This window comes from Centruroides vittatus, unplaced genomic scaffold, assembly GCF_030686945.1.
Source record: "Centruroides vittatus isolate TY-2023 unplaced genomic scaffold, ASM3068694v2 contig_801, whole genome shotgun sequence".
NCBI classification, from domain to species: Eukaryota; Metazoa; Arthropoda; class Arachnida; order Scorpiones; family Buthidae; genus Centruroides; species Centruroides vittatus.
Genome location: NW_027122519.1, coordinates 306,282 through 325,809, shown reverse-complemented (window position 1 = coordinate 325,809; position 19,528 = coordinate 306,282). Strand labels below are relative to the sequence as shown.

Below are 19,528 nucleotides of genomic sequence, written 5' to 3'. Positions count from 1 at the left end.
TCACTTGAAGTACTATCTGTTACATTAGCTCTTAATATAATCATCATCATAGCATCATCTCTTAATAAGTTTTTCACTTACCATTAACTATGCTTATTAATACTACTTTATATAAAAATTGTGAATTTCTTAATTCACTATATTCTCTGAATATTTTTACCTGAACAAGATCAAACTTCTTGAATTAAATTTTTCCTATATTAGAAAATTGTTCACAATTGTTTAAATGCATATAATATTTTTTCACTGTCTGCACAGCTATATTTTATTGAGCTTTATACTATAACTACATTTATATAACTTTATTTTATTTTATTTCTATAAACACACTTTAATTCTTTAAAAATTTGATTTTTACTTAAATTATTTTCAATTTCAATTTGAAATGGATGAATTGTTCTTTCGTAATTATTTATAATTGGCTGTAATGAATAGTAATAAATAATAGCATTGTGTAATGAATAAATATGTTAGTAATTTTATTGTAAAAATATTTTTATAATTTTTTTTTAATTATCTCTATTTACATTATAGGCAACAAGAAGCTTTAGCACTTCAGAGATTGATGGATTCTCAGAGTCAAACACCAGGACCTAACTTTTACTTATGTCCAGATACTGTAACTACTCCAACAGTTAGCATTCCACCTGCTGTTAGTGCATCTCCTACTGTTCCACCTCCAACTGGACATATGACACATCCTTTACAGTCTCTGTTGGGACCATGTCCATCTGCTACTGCCAATCCAGTGGTTCCAGCTTCCACGGGTCCTACAGTAACTCCTTGTCCACCTCAGCCAGCAGCACCACCTCAACCTCCACCTGATTTAGTAATGGATGCTACAACTAATCTTCCAGCAGATGTTGGCCCCACATCTGGCAGGTAATTTTAAAAGTTTGAGTTTCAAATTAAAAAGTTATACAGTAATAATTAAACAAATGTATTTATACACTGTATGTGATGATAAATGTTGTTATAGAAAAATATAATAATAATTTTATAAAATATACGAGCCTAATCTGTTTATAATTTAAAAGTAATAAAATTTTCATTAATTAGTTATAATTTTATATAGTTATCAAATTCTTTTTCTTTCTTTTTTTTATGAAATATTATTTTAAAGTTAAAAAGGTTTTATACACCATATTTTAAATTACAATCTCTTATTGGCTAATGAATTCACTAAATTGCCTTTAGTAGGTTATATCTAACTTCTACCTAGCCTAACTCTATTTAAACAATAACATTATTATTAGTATTTGCTAACGGTATACAGCTTTTGTATGTATTCATGTTGAATATTTTAATTGTAGATGACTTCTTTTAAACTCCTCTTTTTCCTGATAAGTAAAATTTGCATTCTAATTTTAGTTTTTTTTTAAGCCAAAATACAGTAAAATAAAATTTGGGGCTGAGTGCCAAAGGCATGGAATAGCTTTCTTAAATATTCTGTGTTGAAATGGAGGAACGTGTCTTGTTTGTCATAAAAAACAAGAAGTTTATTAAACATATTATATGTTGTTAGAATAGTTTTTAAATAATTATGTTAATTGTGATTATCAAATATAAAAATAAAACAGAAAATAACTAAAAAACAAAATCTAATCCAAAAAATGTAAATACAGTATCTACCTTTAGTTACTGTTTGAAAATTGAACAGTTAAACATTTAAATTAAAAATTTTTTATGTTCAATATGAATAACACAGTACATATACAACAATGATTTTAAAGTTGATTTGGAACTTTATTTATTATTATTATTATTATTATTTTATTTTGTATTTTTACTTGTATGTTATTTAACACTTGAAATAAGAATACTAAATTTTTGTTATTGTTCAAAGAATTCATCCTGAACTTTTCCAACATTCTGCAATATTTACAGATAAATATTTTAAAATTGGAAACATTAAAATTTATTGTATAATATGAGAAATTTTACATTTCATTATAAAACTATTGGGTTGTTTGGAAAGTAATTTTGTTTTTTCTGTAGAAAAATAAATGCAATATTCTTATAATAAATAAATATTTTATTGAATTATATATTGACCATTTTGGTCAAATACCTGTTGTCATTGTTTCTGGTAGTAGCAAGATTTCACATTCATAAAAATTTTGATTGTTGTTTACAAAAAACTGATCCAAGTGATTTTTGACATTGTCATTTCAAGTAAATGTCTTACAGTTAAAAAAAATTTGTATAGACCGGAACAAATAATAATCTGAGTGTGCCTGATCTGGCGAATATGGTTGGTGTGACAACACATCCCATCTAAGCTATAACAGCTTCTGACGAGTTACTAAACTTGTGTGAAATTTGGCATTATCATGGTAAAACACTACACTTTGTTTGTTGATCAATTCTGGCCTTTTCTGTTTGATGATATACTCAATTTTGTTTACTCGATGGCAGTACACTTTCGAATCATTTGTTAAATTGTCTGGTAAAAACTCAAAAAAAAAAATTTCTTTAAAATCCCACCATAGAGCACCAATGTTATTAACAAGAGCATCTCTTGTTAATAACATGTGGAACCCATATATCAAGCTTTGAAATGAAACCAATTCGTTTTAAGTAATAATAAACAGTTCAATTTAACAGATTTAATTTCTTAGTGATTTCACATGTTGTTATACGGCAGATCGCTTCAATCAGTACCTTTATTTTGTTTTCATTGGCCTCAAATGGCCATTCAGAATGTGGTGTATCTTTGATATTAAAATTGCCAGAACGCAATTTTGTAAACCAGTTTTGGCACTGTCTTTCTCTTCTCCAAACATGTACCACAATTTTTTTCTTGTTTGAACAGCATTTTGGTTTATTAGTTATAAAAAAGCAAAATATGCCGAAAATGATGCTTTCGATTTTCCAAATTTGATGGGACACCGAAAAAAACCATTGTTCAGAATCAAACAAAATTTTTTACAAATAAGCCTTAAAATGTCAGCTGTCGAAGTATATAATGAAAATGTGGTTTAAAATAAAATTGGCTGGTAAAAATACATCTAATTCCTCTAGTAATAAAAAAGCTAAATTACTTTCCGAATAACCCAATAGTATAGATTTCATTAAGCCACCAATATTAAAATCAATAAAATTCTTATTTTTCTAAATGCTATTAAATCCATACAATTGATAATTGATTATTTTAAATATTTCACATTCTTTGCATAAAATATTTTGTTTGAATTATTGTTTTTTATGTATTTTTTATAGAAACTTTGATAAATATAATGATTTAAAGCTAATTTCATGTTAATTATATAATCAATATGCACATATGTATTATATAATTTATTTGATATAAATTATTTCAGTAATGATCCCAGTCATCCCCATCTCCATCATCATTTGCATCAACATCATTATCATGCTCCTCCTCCTCCTCGACTACATCATTTTGGTGTATTGCCTGCTATACATATTGGCATTGCAGCAGGCATGGTAATATATGTTTTGATATTTTTATTGAAATTTAATTGAGATTAAGTTTATTTATAATAAATATATATACTTATACACTTTTAGGCTGTCAGCCAGCGTCCTCCAGATATGTTTCCAATTCCTGCAATACCTGATATACCACATACAATGCCTCTCTATCACCATTATATGCCTTTCTTATCTCGCCATATGCAGGCAAGACTGGAAGTATGTATTTACTGATTTAATTTTTTTATATTTCAGTAACAGTATAAAGAACTTTTCATAGAAATCTATTTACATATATTCGAAAAAATATTTTATTGGGTAATCTCAGATTTTTAATGTAAGAGTTTAATAAAAGTAATTAAATTTAATATTTTAAATTAATTATTTAATTAACTTATTAATTTTTTAGTTTCTAAACAAAATTCACATTTTCTGAATTATTTTAAAATAAATTTTTTTATACATTAAACTAGTTTTTTAATTCTTTAGTTAATTTCTTCTCAACAACTTTATTCCTTATCATTGTTTTCTCATCTTTCTTAAAAATACTTTCCAACACTTACATTTATCATTACAGTTAATGATTACATTCAGTGATTATAAATATCATCCTACAATGATTTACAAACTGACTATATGTAATCATTGATTGACTCATATTTAAATGATTTTATAATGCTTTATAAACAGTAATGATGATGATGTCATTAGTTACAAATTGTAAATAATTTTTATTTAGCTTTTATTAATATTTTTTTTAGACTAAAGTGTCAATGTTTAAACTCTGTATTTCATATGATTTTCATATTGAAAATAGGATCAAAACAGCTATAAAATAGAAACAATAATAAAATATAACAGACAGTTTTTATCACTATATTGCAAATGTACAAATACTTATCTTAATACTTTTGTGTTTAAATAATAATAATAATAAGCAAATAAATTATAACAATGGTCAACAAACTAAAAATAATTTATTCATGTTTCTAGATTGAACAACAATCCTTTTAATATTTTATTTTTCAAAGATTAGTAAAGAATCACTAACAGCACTGAGCAGCAAATATCTAATCATATATATATATATATATATATATAAATCCATTCAATATCACTTTATAAAATGCCTGTCTCAATCAAAATTATTTTTAATTTTCTAGAATACTGAAATTATTCCTTCAGCATTCTAGACTGGCTCTTGTTGATTGTTTCAGAATTTCAGAAATATAATATCATTAATATTGATAAGCCAATTTATTTTGCAAAAATTAAGGGAAAAAAAGGACACATTATATTTTCCATTTCACAAGCCTAAACAGCATCAATTCCATCCAAAGAACATTTCCCTGCTGGTTGCATGACATTATGTAGTCTAATGATTGATCATTAGAATAAATATCCAGGACCTCTTTTGTTTTAGTATGGTAAGAATGAATTTATCAAACTTACGGAATGCTTGTTTTGATTTTTTTTTTTTTTTGAAAATGTACTGTTTTGTGTAGTTAATCTAAAAATTTATTAGGTATAAATTAAGTTTATTTGATGAATATTTTAGCTAATATACAGCAGATTTCATACGATGTAGTTGTTAGTGTTCATAAAATAATAAAAGATCAGACACACAACTTATAAGTAAAATAAATTTCTATTTATCAATAAAGTTAATTTAATTTAATAAAAATTAAATAAAACACAGACAATATTTTTATACAATGATAATTTCATAATTATTGATCAGCAATAAATAAAAAAGTATGAAGTGGGTTGTACTTACCAAAAGTTTTTACATGCCCTCCACATAGTCTCTGCCATGTATGTAACACCACCCATTTACAAATGTCTGGCAGGTACCATGCTGTTGGCAGAACTATTTTCACAGATAGAGAGCATGAACTGCTCTATTTCAGTTAGAATGGCATCTATTCATGGGTATCATTGAACCTTGTAACTTTAGTTTCCAGTACAAGTCAAAATCACTGGGAAACATATTAGATGAACAGGGAAAATGCTGAAGGATCTCCCAATATCATTTATGCAGCAGTGTTGTTACCACACTAGCTGTAAGGCAATGAGCATTGTTGTGCAACAGAATTGGCTGTTTTTGCACAAGTGCAAGTCTCTTGTAGCAAAGTGCGAGTAGTAAGTGATGCTCAAGGAATGTTTGTATTAGGTTGATTCATATTGACAAATCCCATTCTAGTTGCAATAGAGAAAACCATGCTCTCTATCCTTGAAAACAGCTCTGTCAACAAAGCATGGTATCTGCCAGACATTTGGAAATGGGTGATTGCCACACATGGCAGAGATTATGATTATGTAAAAACTTTTGGTAAGTGCAACCCACTTCTTGCTTTTTTATTCATTAATGCACAGTAATTATGACATGATCTTTGTATTAAGCCTAAAGTAGACAATGAGTTAATCTATTTTACCTTCAGTTCTGTTTCCAGCTATGAAAAGTCATCTATTCCAATGAGTTTATTGTTTGTACAGTTATTATCTTGGAATTTCTATATGAGACCAGTAACATCTACTCTTTTAGTTCTCCAACATGATTTTCTGTATTATCATTAGATCTACTTCTATGGGATATGGTATATTGCATTTCATTATGTAGGGCTAATAAAATTTTCTTTCATAACTGCATCTTTATTGATTTTTCTCAGAAAATATATAACAGCAAACTTATGTTATTTATAAGTAGAAGCACCCACTGTTTTGGTATTTTTTTGATGGAATATAGATGAGACTCTGATTTTTTGTTCTATATTTTATTCTATAATATTAAGGCTAACTTGACTATATGTACTTTGGCACAGGCACAGTACAGGACGAGATGAACACACATGTCTATGCATTGGTAGTCACACACGAAAAGGTGGTCTGACAGGTTTCTTTTGTCTCTTTAAAGAATTTTAAATTGTTGAAACAAACTGGAGAATAACTCACTTTAAGTAACTAACCTTTCATTTCAGCACCGAATCCCAGAATTCCTTCCTTTTAGCAAATGTTTTTCTGTTTGATTTGGAAAATGTTATAGAGTTTTGATTTTGATTTGAAGAAAGATTATGAGCAAACCTGAAAACACTTGCTAAAAGGAAAGGATTTTGTGCTGGAATGGAATTTTAGTTATTTTAAATGAATATTAACAAAACATATATACACTGAAGAAAAATTGGTCTTCAGTTAAAATTAAAATTTACTAAAAAGGAACAGTGGGAATAAAAATCTGAAAATTTGTTGTGAGAAATTGCATAAGTGACATTAAAATCTAAGTGTGTATAAACAAAAAATAAATAAAATTTTATTAGTATTATAATTATTTGCAAAGAATTATAGTCTACAATAATAATTATTACTAAATTTAATTCTAAAATTTTATATTGCTTTTCATTCAAATATTATTATGAGTGAAGAAACATCCTCAAAATTTAGTTCATAATTTACAGTATGATACATTCAATTCATACATTTTAGAACTTTTTCTCTGCTTACCTGTCTTTATACTATACATTTATTCAGACTGTTAAACAATATGATTAAAAACATCTTTACAATCTCATGTGACATGAAATTATTCATAAGTGTTGTCAATTAGTTGAGGTTATCATTTAAAATTTTGTGCAAAATCTGGTAGTAATATCCAAAATTTTGTAAATTGTCAGATAGAATTTGGCGAATAGAACCCTATATAGTGATAACCAATAAAATTCAGATATCATATGTTGAATTTCATAAAACTATTTTATTCTCTTGGTCAATTTTATTCTCCCAATCCAGTTTTTATTTATTAAGATATTTATGTTATCATCTTAATTTAATACTTATTAGAATATTAAAAATCTTTTGTCTTGAATCAAATATCTTTATGATTAATATTAATTTGAGTGTTTTTGACTTCTAAAACAGTTTCATATAATTAAATAAATTTCAAAATTTTGAAATTTCATAAGATTGTTGAGAAGTCAAAACTGTGAATTGACTAATTTATTTTTGTAATTTGTTCATTATGAATAAGCAATAAAATATATTTTGGTTGGTAACAATTGAAAATTATAATTTTGCGTTACTGATTGAATGTCAAACTTGAGATTAAATGAGGCTTTTAGACTGAAAAATATTAAATTGTAAACTGTACAAGTTGTTAGATAAAATCATATGTAAATTGTAGTAGCCTGCTCATGCAGACTACTACATTCTACATAAGTATTAATTTTATAATTTCATGTATTAACTGTCCCATATAATCTTCATACATATTGTAGTAAATTTCATATTTAATTTTTTAATGATGATAAACTGCAGCTTATATATTTGTAGTCGATAAGATATTTTACATTTGCTTATATTTTAGTAATTTGTAAGCTTTTACCACTTAATAATCGTTTTTACAATAATACATAAATCAAACAAAAAGAATATATATAATTAGTTGTGAATTAACATCATTAAATGAAATAAAAAATATATATAGTCGACTCCTCATAAGTCGACACCCCAAGGGGAAGTGGAAATGTGTCGAGTTATCTGATGTGACGACTAAAGCAAAGTTGGAAAAAAAACCACAAAACTGAAATTAGGAAAATATTGTGCGTTATACAGTAGTATAGGCTTACAATACATTGTGTCCTCCATTTACAATTACTCTGTAGATAAAAAACTGAAAAATTCGTTTAGTATTTGTTTTGAGCACTTAACCGTCTCGACTTTCTTTTTCAATGATCACGAACGCCTTGAAAACATCATCTTCGCAATCGTCAATTGCTGCCAAGTAACATCCAAGAATTCTTAATGCCTCTGGCATGAGAAAATGCTAAATTGGATTCTGGTGTGACATTGATGTAGATTGTATATTTTCATTTTGTTTATCTGTTATTATTTTATACATAAAAATACATAAAATGTTAAGGCATTTTTATTAATATGTATGTATGTATATTATATATATTAATCATATATTAATAAATAAATCGACTCCCCCTCCTGAAAAAAAATTAGTTTGCACCACACGTGTGGAGTGAATTCATTTTTTTGAGAGGGGGTGATGACTTATCGGAGTGTGGGACGGCAAAAGTATGTCGACTTATCCAGTGGTGTCGAGTAAACTGGAGTTTTTAACATTAATGCCTATGTAAGTTGGCTGGGACCACAGAAAAGTGACTACTTAACCGATGGTGTCGAGTTATCCGGGTATCGATTTTTGTGGACTTGACTGTATTTTTTTGAATTATGTTACTTATAAAATTTAGAACATGCCTAATTTCAATTAATATAATGCTGTTTGAACTTTTCCTGTTAACATACATCTTTTAATGAGCAAATTACTTGCAGGATTACATGAGAATTATTGAACAGCGGCGGTTGGCTGTGAATAGAGGTGCCTCACAAAGCACCATAGAACGCAACACTTTTCCACATAAATATAAAAAGGTATTTTAAAATAATGATTGAAATATAAATATTTATACTTTAAAGAAAATTGTTTATTTTATTGATTTTTTGTTTTTTATTTATTTAGATTCAAAGGAGTGGTGATGGTGAAGATAATATAGAAAAATGTACTATTTGTCTGAGTGAATTTGAAGATAATGAAGATGTTCGGTAAAAGTTTATTCTATTTAGAAAATAATGGAATTAATTTGCTAAATTAAGCAAAATAAAGCTTTAATGTATTACATTATAATGACAATTTCAACATAATTTGTAATTGTTTTTACTGTCACGACTAGGTAACACTAGGCATTTCTGACATCAATCTTTATTTGGGAATATCCTTTTGGCTGAGATGTGTTTTGGGCATAAGCCCCTCTTCTGTTGGCTACATAATAAAACATAAACATGAATTTCTCATACTACAAATTGTTTTATATTATAATACCATTTCAAGGTACCATTACATCTGCAATATCCTGTAAGGTGGTGTTAACATGTATACAGCTTGTTTAAAATTGCTTATTTACAGTTAAAAATATTTTACTGTTAAAATACCTTTATAGTTTAAACTATATTCACAGTTAAAAAATACCATCACAGTCAACATTTTTATGACTTTACACTGAACATTACGTAGCACATGTTCTTGATGTCCATGTTAACGAGGTTCTGTTTAATTGCTCTGGCATATTAATATCTCTTTAAGAGCATTCATACAATAAATTAATCTCTCTTATTGTTATTACTATTATTATCTTCATTATAATAATTTTACCAATTGTCATGAATTTTTATGCTTAAATTTTTATTGATGTTATTTTTTTGGCTTTTTATTATTTCATAAGTTTCTTTAAATTTCCTCTTGTACCAATTTGATTCCTTGTGTAAAATGTTAAAAGTCATCCTCGTTTATATTACAATTGTTTGTTGTGTAATGTTCATAAAAAACTGAATTTATTTTTCTATGTTTCAAATCGGTGATATGTTCTTTTAGCCATATTTCTACTTTCCTTTTTGTTTCTCCTATGTAGTTTTTTGGGTTTTCACAGGGGCATGGTATTGAGTAGACTGCATTTGTTGTGCTATATGTATCTTCTATCTTATTACTCGGTTCAGGTTTGAATTTTTGTATTCTTTTTTGCAATTTTTCATAAGTCGGAGCAAGTTTTATATTTACTTTGTTCAGGTCTTTATTTATTTCCTCAAAGAAGCCTTGAATATAAGGGAAAGCTATATATTTTATGTCAGTGTTCTTGTTTTTTTGTTTGTTTTGCTGATTTTTATTGTTGATTTTACTTTCCCGTTTTTGTATTATTCTGTTTGGGTAACCGTTTAGTTGAAATTTAGTTTTTAGTTCTTTGATATATTTATTTCTATTCTGCATTGTACTTGTTCTGTTTATAATTTTTTTATATTCCATACTAAATATGTTTTCTTTTATGTATTGTGGAGTATTTGGATTGTAATTATAACGTTCTGGATTTTGCTTGATTTTTTTATATGGTTTAAATTCTAGCTTTTCTTTTCTTTGTTTTATCACTATATCAAAATAGTTTATTTCTGTGTATGAGTATATCAATTATGTGTATATCAATTTGTAGAATGAGAAATTCACGTTTGTTTTATTATGTCCTTTTGCCGACAGAAGAGGGGCTTATGCTCAAAATGCGTCTCGGCCAAAAGGATATTCCCAAATAAAGATTGATGTCAGAAATGCCCAGTGTCTGTATATGCACCTAGTCGTGACAGTAAAAACAGATAAAAGAAGACACTGTTTCAGAATACACAACATAATTTTTTAATTTAATATTTTTATGACTTACATAACCATTTTATTTCTAGCCGATTGCCATGCATGCACTTATTTCACATTGAATGTGTCGATCAGTGGTTAACAACAAATAAGCGATGTCCTATTTGTCGAGTGGATATTGAAGAACATCTTAAGGAATTTGCTCTGTCTTCATGACTAGTATGTAAAATTTTTATAGGTTGTAATTTGTACATGTTTTCAAAAATTCTTTATACGTAATTTCTTTCTTGTTTCTAGGACACTTCTAAGTCCTCATTGATGGGCTGAATTTTTTGTTTGCTGCTGCTTTGTACCTTAGATACGTACATTGCTGTGTGGTTTGTGTCCATTTCAAGATCTTCCAATGTGCACCATCAGAGAGAACTCAAAATTATAGCAGAAAATTTTGATGATGCACATGCACCAATGGCTTTCAGCTTTCCAATTCTGTCTAAGAGGAAGTAAGCTATTAACAACATGCAGTTTTTTGCATTGCCCAAATCCCAATCATGGAAGACAAATTTTTAAATTGTACATACCTAATTAGTATATTCTGACAGTTGGTGTGATTAGGGTTTGTATTGATTTGATAGGTAGCCAGTTTGCAGAGCAACATTAATGGCATTAAGGCTGCCTACAAAATAAAATAATGAAACTAGGGAAAGAAATACACCAGAAAGGGGATAAAACTAGCAAATAACATCAAAGATTGACTTTTTCACAATAAATTGTGCTCAACTTAATGTTGCTCATTGTTATTTCTTGTAGTGTTAAATTACAATGAAGAAATTACTCACAGTATAATTATCAGTATGTATTGTTTTTTACAATATTGACTGCAAAAAAGTTGAAAAAAAGAACAGTAATGTGTGTAATCTTGAATTTTTGATTTTTTGAGGCAATTATCATTTTGTTGAATGCCTAATACACATTTTGTACCAATTGGAGACCAGTCCATCGTGATACAATTGCCAACAAATTGTAATTATGTTGAAGAAATTTACACTGATTCTACAAGTTTTCAAAACTGTTTGTTTAATAGTGTATAAATAAAAAATCAGTACCTAGATTAGCTGTATATATAATGTAAAAATTGTAAAACATTATCATTTATCCTAAATACTTAAATTACAAGATTTTTATTTGCTTTATATATACAGTATATACTGTGTGAAATTTTAAAAAATATAAATAATTGCTTTTTATAAATTATATTTTTATTTTTTGTTAATCTTTAAATTTATTGTTTTACTTACTACTGTAAATTAAAATAAAATTTAAAACATTATATCATTAATGATATAAACAGTATATACTATATATTATTTAATATTAAAAGAATTTAAAATCTGATGATTCATTCTTCAGACTAAAAAATTTAGTTCTCTGCTACTCAACTCAATGAAATGATTTCCTCATGATTTGCCAAGTATATTTTCTTTCTATTATAATTAATAAAACTAATAAGTATCGTACCTACTAATTTAGAAAGTTATCAGCCGAATATTAAAAAAAAAATTGCGTTCAAAACGTAATACTACAAGCAGTAGAGATAAACGTTAGAATGCCGCTTTATTACATAGAAACTAAACTGGACATTATAAAAATAAGTGCGATAGGTGAAAAAATGCATTTAAAACACTCGCTACTTAACAGTGGCGAGCGGGTAAACGAGCGCAACGTATTCTATCAAGTACTGTACATTAAAAGATGAAGCGCTAACAAGTCCATTTGCGGAGATTTATTTTATTTTTAAAAAGTAATTTATATTATTTTAATATTAGGGAATATTAAACTGTTGTTTTACACTTAAAAATATGTACTGTACGTAGATCTTCTATTTACATCGCGTTATATTTACTTTTTGACGTCATCATACTATGTCACAATACAATTTTAAGCAGAGTTTCTCGTTTCCTGGTCTTTTGCTTATTCCGGGACAAAACTAATTATTTTTAAGATATACAAAATATCATGAAATCAAATGATATAATTATTATTTTTTATTTTTTAAAGTAATTTAATACTTTCTGCAACCTCCAAAATCATATTAATAATGCAGTGTAAGATATATATTAAAAATTATCTTTGAATTACGTAGAAATGTTCACTAATAGAAAAAATTTATTAAAGTTTCCTGGAAACTGCATACAACAACAACTATACATCCACAAGAGCCGAATTATCGGGCTAGAGTTGGCTATAATAAATAAATAATTAATAAGACAATTTGGCACTAGAGCTTGGCGTTAGGCGCCATCTCTTACTAAACTTGATAATTATAATTAAATTAAATAAATAATTTTAATAATTTGGAACTGGAGGAAAAGAAATCGGCCCGAAGCGGGACTCGAACCCGCAACTTCTGCTATCCGTGCAGACACGTTACCAGTTACGCTACCCGGACCTTCGGTCCATAACGTTGTCACAATACAGAAAGCGCATTCCGGGCTCTAATCCGAAGGGCCTTTCTGTATTGTGACAACGTTATGGACAGAGCAAAGGAAATTAACAGAATTCTACAGGTAGCCGAAACCTTAGGGTACAAGAAAAGCGCAATAACAGGAATGGTTAGAAGATTCGAGAAGAACGTAACAAGAGGTTCTAAACAAGGTCCCGGTAAAATCACAAAATTCACTTATAACAGATATGCCAAAGGCATTATGAAAGAAATTGCGAACCGCAATGAATCATCAATAATTCTAAAAAGAGCCCCCAACCTATATAAGATTTTAAGGAATGACAAGGATAGCATTAAGAAGGAAGAAAGAGCAGGTGTGTATAGGATACCGTACGAGAACGCACAGCTGGGAATTAAGAAAGATTATATCGGCGTTACGACAAGGAGTTTGAATGTAAGACTCAAGGAGCACAAGTATAACATCAGAAGGCGGCCGGATGGCCGAGCGGTCAAGGTTAGCAGCCTGCTGCCCTGGGGGACCCGGGATCGAATCCGGACGGGTCGAAAAATCCCCAGGAATTTTTCGGGGGGTGGTCCGTCCGGATATGTCGGTCCCCGTCCCTCACCACCCAGCCGCCCCATTGTGGGCCTGGCCGAACCCATAATGGGCTTGCGTTAAGAGGCTCTCTTAGTGCCCACAGGGCGGAAAGAGTTACAAAAAAAAAAAAAAAAAAAAAAGTATAACATCAGAAAAAGTTCCAACGCCACGGTACTACCCCAAATGGCTCAGACCGAAAACTCGGTAGTTAAATGGGATGAAGCGGACATTATCAAACCCGTGAGCTCCCCAACGTTAGCAAGGACCGCTGAGAAAATAGAGATTTACAAAAGCAAACTGGAAGGGGCGTGTATAAATGCGAGGGACGCTGAAGGCCTTCCATCGGCCTGGAAGTTTATGGTTAAAAACTCTGCAAGGAACTCTTAATTTACATGTTTATTTTATTATTCTGCATTAGTATTAGTTGATACTTGTATTTAGGAGTTTTTCTGAGTTTATTTTTAATTTTCATTTTATTCCTTGTTTTTAATTTTATACAATATTCGTTTATTATTTATCATCTTTTAATCCGTTGTCAATTTTTTGAAATTTAAATATTTGTATTCAATTCTCTGGAACGGAACTGTTCCATTTGTCGGTTTATTTAACCTGATGATGACCTATGGAATAAGTCGAAAACGTTTGTTTTAAATTAAACTTTTTCGGCAACGATAAAGGTGTTAGATTATTATTTAATATTTTGCTGAGCACGTTTTATATAATACGCATTGATTATTGAGCATTTGTGACATGCCGTAATGAGCAAAAATTTAAAAAACTAATAAGTAGGTTTAAAATTAATAAATACAAATTTATTTGACAGTTTATGAGTTAATTATACTTTCTATTTGCAAAATTTTCTCAACTTTAACACAAAAAAAGAAAAAAGTGAAATTTTAAGAAATTTCCCGGGTTAAAAAAACCGGGATCTCGGGATCCCGTTTGAGAAACTCTAATCTTAACAATTGAATTCTATTGATGCGTTAACAATGCTCTTCGGGAAAATGAATATTGGATGCGGTTTTCTTAAAGAAATGTTTTCCAAAGTTATAAAGTATATTTTGCACCAAGTTCGACCTGTTCGACTTGAGGTTAGTAAATAATTCACTTTTATTTATAATTTACTATAAAATTTGTTAAATTCTCACTGGAGATGGTTTAGATTATTTCATTTACATTGCTTACAATACGTACAACTGTGCCGTTTGAAGTTATAAAAATGTTAATTTTTTTTTTCTATTCTAAATGAAAGATGTTTTTGTGACGAACGAAACAACAAAATGTTTCATTTATACAAACTTTCATATGTCGGCCCCGTAACTCACCACTCGATTCGCTTTTATTTGGCAAACGTTTTCAACCTATTCTAATAGGCCATCATCTTTAGGCTACATTTTTTCTCAGAACATCTTTACCGTTAAATATCGTTCCAAAATAGAATGCAATAAAAAGAATAACATTTAAATATTTGAATATAAAGCAAAAATAACTCAAAAATATGTAGTAGAAATGAGATAATTATGGTGTTCCAACAAACTTATTTTGTACAACATATTTCCATGCCGTTGCCAAGCTGTCCTCATCGCTTTCATTAATGCACTTTCAACCTTCTTTTGTATATTTCAAGTTTTTCGGCTTTCTGTGCTAACGTTGGGGAGTGTACAGACTTAATAATGTTTGCCTCTTCCCATTTTATCACCGAGTCCTCTGTCAGAGCCATCCTGGAGAGTACCGTGTTATTAGATCCCTTTCTCACATTATATTGACGTTCTTTGAGTCTAATTTTCGAGTTCCTTGTTGTGACACCGATGTAATCCCCCAACTGCATGTTTTCATATGGTACCCTGTACACGCCTGCCATTTTTTCTGTCTCTAATCTATCCTTATCGTTTCTTAAAATTCGATACATGGGACTCTTTGTACAACCATATTTGATCCTTTAAGTTCTGCGAGTTCTTTCTCAGAAGAAACGAATTTCACGATTCACTAGATTTGCTGTTTTTTGTCCTAGGTTTGTTATCTTCACTTTCTAATCAGACCTTCTATCGTGCTAGTTCATATCCTAGTATTCTGGTCATTTGTTTAATTTTTTTCAGTTCCTTCGTTCTGTGTATTAAGTAAATTACCACAATATAAAAAAGCTCTTCTGACGAGTGCCCGGAATGCCACTAGTTTGTATTGAAAAGAATCGTTTGAATTGGAAGACGTTTAACAGTAAGTTGTGTATTGGCTTGAGTGTATCTTTCCGTTTTTAAATTCTATATTTATGTTCAGAAATGCAGTTGTAGTGAAGTCTTTTGTTCTATTTTCAATTTAATAACAAAGTTATCATTAAATTTATTGATAAGATTAACAGTAACAAAAATGGGCTGAAATTGAAATAATTTCAAATATAAGCCCCGACACTTGTGGTTTTTAGTTATGAATAACACGAAACTATAAATAGTGTTATAAAGTTAAGTGATGAAATTACATCGATATTTATGTTATTTTTCAGAAATTATATGAGAGATTGGCATTAACACTATATAATGTGTTTCTGCCGTTATTAATACAAATAAAAGACTACGTACAAGACTACAGAAACTATAAGGAGTACGTAGGTACAATACATAATATTTTGAAAAGAGAGAGAAATATAAACCTTAATTTGAAAGATAAAATACAACCGGAACAAACTCCTTGCCAAATAATTCATCGAGAAATACCAGGTACAGAATATTATAATTAGTAAAAAATATATGAATCGAATAAAAATCATTTCATTTAATCCATCTTGTAAAATGTAAAGAATTGTTATTAATAAAGTAGAATAACTATTACATTATTTTATTAAATATAATTAAATATAAAAAAATCTAGCAACGACTTGCGTAACTTTCCCGGCTGCTATTTCCCCTTAAGTACCAAACCCGTATTTACCCTCATCCTGAGATATTAAGCGAAATAGACGCCCATACGGAATTTATTGCCGTTTTTTGACTTTTTGGGGTTCACGGGGTCTTAAACTGGAGATTTGCAAAACTATTGACACGATTCCAATACTTTCACTTGTTATGTATACATAAGAACGGGAAAGTAAAAGTAAATTAATAATGGAAATTTTATTTGTAAAAGAATGGAATTATTTGGAAAAACAGTACCACGAAGAATTTGTTTTTTATTTGTATGCAATTTTATAACTCATAACATTAAGGCATAGATGCAAAGTTGTAATCTGAAATTATTACAAAAAGTGCTTCTTCCAACGAAGAACATAAAAATATCCAATTTACACCCTCCCGTGAAATCGCGATTTATTGGTGGAAAGTAAACTTTACGCTCTCGTTTTAAATGTTTGCATTTAATTTGAAATTTTAATCTTTAAGACGTTGTTTTAATTTACGAAAGGGCTTTTTTAACTGCTAATTATATTGACATATTTAGTTCGGAGCGGTTTTAAGAGATACATCCGACCGACTGTCGCCTTCTTTAATGATGAATTATTTTCGAAATGTTCCAAAAATAAAACTGAAGATTCGCAAGACAAACCGACAATTGCGAAACAAGTAAAAATCTACATTAATTTCATTTATTTCGAATTTAAATTAAAACACCTTTATAACATAAACTCATTTTTCAGTCACCGACAGATTCTCGGAGAACAATGTTACAACATTCGACAGAATCCTGGGAATGTGATATCTGTTTCGCTCCAAATTACACCAGTTCGTTTCGGTGTTATTTATGCGACAGTTTGAGACTCGAGACTTTAAAATAAACTGCCGAATTTACGGATTATAAATTTTATCGCTTTGCATAAATGCAATTAAAATCAGAAATATTTTGATTATTTTCATATCAATTATATACGTATATTATATTATATTATTTAGTTATGACTAGAATAGTTACTGCATGATAAAATTAATAAAACGTTTCGTTCTTTTAATGTTTTTGTTGTCGTAATTACAGTTATTGGCTTTCTAACCGAGTTCTACGTCATTCCATAAATACAAATAAATTTTTCACTTGTAATTTGAAAAATTACAACTCTGCGCGAAAAATATATATATATATATATATAATACTTCTAAACCTACAAATTGTTTCTCGCCAATGAAAAACATCTCACAATATCAAATTTTTAAAATTTTCTCAAACATTTTAGAATTATATTTTTAAATACCGGATTCTTCTCGACCTCAAACGGCATGGAGAAGTAAAAATCGGCATAACATCATACCGGATAGAACGCTTCTAATTTATTTCTCATATTACTTTATGTTCCGACAAATAATATAACACACAAAAGCAGAGGATTTCCGATTGAATCCGGCATTTTTGCCGAAATGCCACTAAGCAGTATTGAAGATTTTGAGAACAAGAGAGGACATCGAGCTGTTCCTGTATCACCTTAACTGTCTTGTTTCTATAACAAACCTTGGATAAAATTCAGTATTAAAATACAGGACCATGAAATACACGAAGTCCGTAACGCGCTGGTTACAAATCTAATAGAACTACATACGCAATTTATTATCTTACACAAGTGTGGTATGCACACTCTTACAATTTGACGAAAGCTTTGATCATTATTCAAATGTTTAATAAAACTTTTTGCCATTTTTCTACCATTGTACGGAGTTATACAAAAGTAAATTTTGATAGATAATGTAGACCTAGTATAACATTCTATTTCAAGTAATTTAATGACAATACATTTACAATACACAGTAAAATTTTATCGACTTATTTGCTATTGTCGGCTACTCTTTAAATTATATCCAGTTTAAATTAAATTAACCGAGAATGTAAGGCTTTGACAAAAATACACGAGACGTTGGTTCTTCCCCGCACAATATGGCCACCATCGTGTCGCGCTCGGACGTATTAGCTTCGGTGGTCAACTAGCCTTTGCCCCTACAGTTATTTATAGTTCCACGGTTACTTTACCGCTATCGATGGTTTTCGTCAGGCCTTAGCTTTCACTCCATGTAGTCCAATCTAGGGCCGTAAAAACAATCCGGCAACACTGCCATCTAGTGACAATTGCAAAAAACAAACAAAAATTTCGAAATATTCAATTTTATAATATAAATTAAGATAAAAAATATTAAAGAAACGTGTTTTTGTATAATTGACAAAAAACGTATCTTTACGATGGAATTATTTGGTTTATATAAATAAATAAAAAACATATTATTGTTTATTTTTGATAATAATAAAACGAATATTTAAAAACTATCTTTAAAATACTAAGTTTAAATGTTTCGATCCACTTAAAACAAGGTTAATATTCTTCTTAATAAACTTAGTACTATTAGCTAAAGAGCTATTTTAAGTAACGTTCCCATTTACATTGTGAACAATTTTTTCACCGATGAGAAATTAGGCAGCGATTGCGCAAACGCAGAATGACTCCTCCGAGGAGGAGAGAACTTTGATATTTGTCTGTTCTGTTTTTGGTGATTCCTGGATGTCTGGACACAAGTCCTCGTTCGACGACGGGATAATTCACGCATTAATCATGAATTGCGAATCCTCTTAATTTCACGTAAGTATTAGCCTGTAACTACCATTTAAAGTTTTGTTTCAAGTGATTTTACATAATTAATTCGTATTGTTTTGCATGTAAATATTAAAATTTGATATGTATATATTGGGTATGATGTGGGGATTTGCCACCCCTGTATTGTATATTACAGTATAAGTACTTCGTGATAAATACACTTTAAAATTTTTATCTTATAACATTTGTAATCTTTATTTAAGCAATCCATATTCTGTAACTATTTCTATTTTATGAAAGATTGTTTTATAGAAAAACTTTAATGCCAGAAAAGTGTTACAAGATGGTAGCTCTCGAATTGTGGACGACTCT

At 29.1% G+C, this 19,528-nt stretch overlaps 3 protein-coding genes across 4 annotated transcripts in view; all 3 read left to right on the top strand.

Moving 5' to 3' along the window:
- LOC136982051 (E3 ubiquitin-protein ligase Arkadia) overlaps window positions 1-11,735 on the top strand; it is an 83,386-nt gene extending 71,651 nt beyond the window's left edge. For both annotated transcript variants that reach the window (XM_067278484.1, XM_067278483.1), the window contains 7 exons: window positions 535-882; window positions 3,324-3,450; window positions 3,535-3,657; window positions 8,773-8,871; window positions 8,960-9,042; window positions 10,717-10,846; window positions 10,925-11,735. In XM_067278484.1, the coding sequence (XP_067134585.1) occupies window positions 535-882; window positions 3,324-3,450; window positions 3,535-3,657; window positions 8,773-8,871; window positions 8,960-9,042; window positions 10,717-10,843 (907 nt within the window). In that variant the 3' untranslated portion in view covers window positions 10,844-10,846; window positions 10,925-11,735. The remainder of the gene's footprint in view (window positions 1-534; window positions 883-3,323; window positions 3,451-3,534; window positions 3,658-8,772; window positions 8,872-8,959; window positions 9,043-10,716; window positions 10,847-10,924) is intronic.
- Window positions 11,736-14,658: 2,923 nt separating this feature from the next.
- On the top strand, window positions 14,659-17,435 carry LOC136982034 (uncharacterized). The gene is made up of 4 exons (XM_067278465.1): window positions 14,659-14,756; window positions 16,163-16,376; window positions 17,092-17,213; window positions 17,288-17,435. The coding sequence occupies exons 1-4, from the start codon at window positions 14,670-14,672 to the stop codon at window positions 17,423-17,425; spliced, it is 561 nt and encodes a 186-aa protein (XP_067134566.1). The 5' UTR covers window positions 14,659-14,669; the 3' UTR covers window positions 17,426-17,435.
- Window positions 17,436-19,029: 1,594 nt separating this feature from the next.
- The window catches only part of LOC136982048 (E3 ubiquitin-protein ligase RNF128-like), a 35,582-nt gene continuing 35,083 nt past the window's right edge, over window positions 19,030-19,528 (top strand). The window contains exon 1 of the mRNA XM_067278476.1: window positions 19,030-19,201. The gene's annotated coding sequence lies outside the window, so the exon portion shown is untranslated. The remainder of the gene's footprint in view (window positions 19,202-19,528) is intronic.

Coding starts and splice junctions, on each gene's coding strand:
- LOC136982034 (XM_067278465.1), top strand. CDS start 14,670: ATGAATATTGGATGCGGTTTTCTTAAAGAAATGTTTTCCAAAGTTATA. Junction 14,757..16,162: donor TTCGACCTGTTCGACTTGAG/GTTAGTAAATAA, acceptor GTTATTTTTCAG/AAATTATATGAGAGATTGGC. Junction 16,377..17,091: donor AATTCATCGAGAAATACCAG/GTACAGAATATT, acceptor TGACATATTTAG/TTCGGAGCGGTTTTAAGAGA.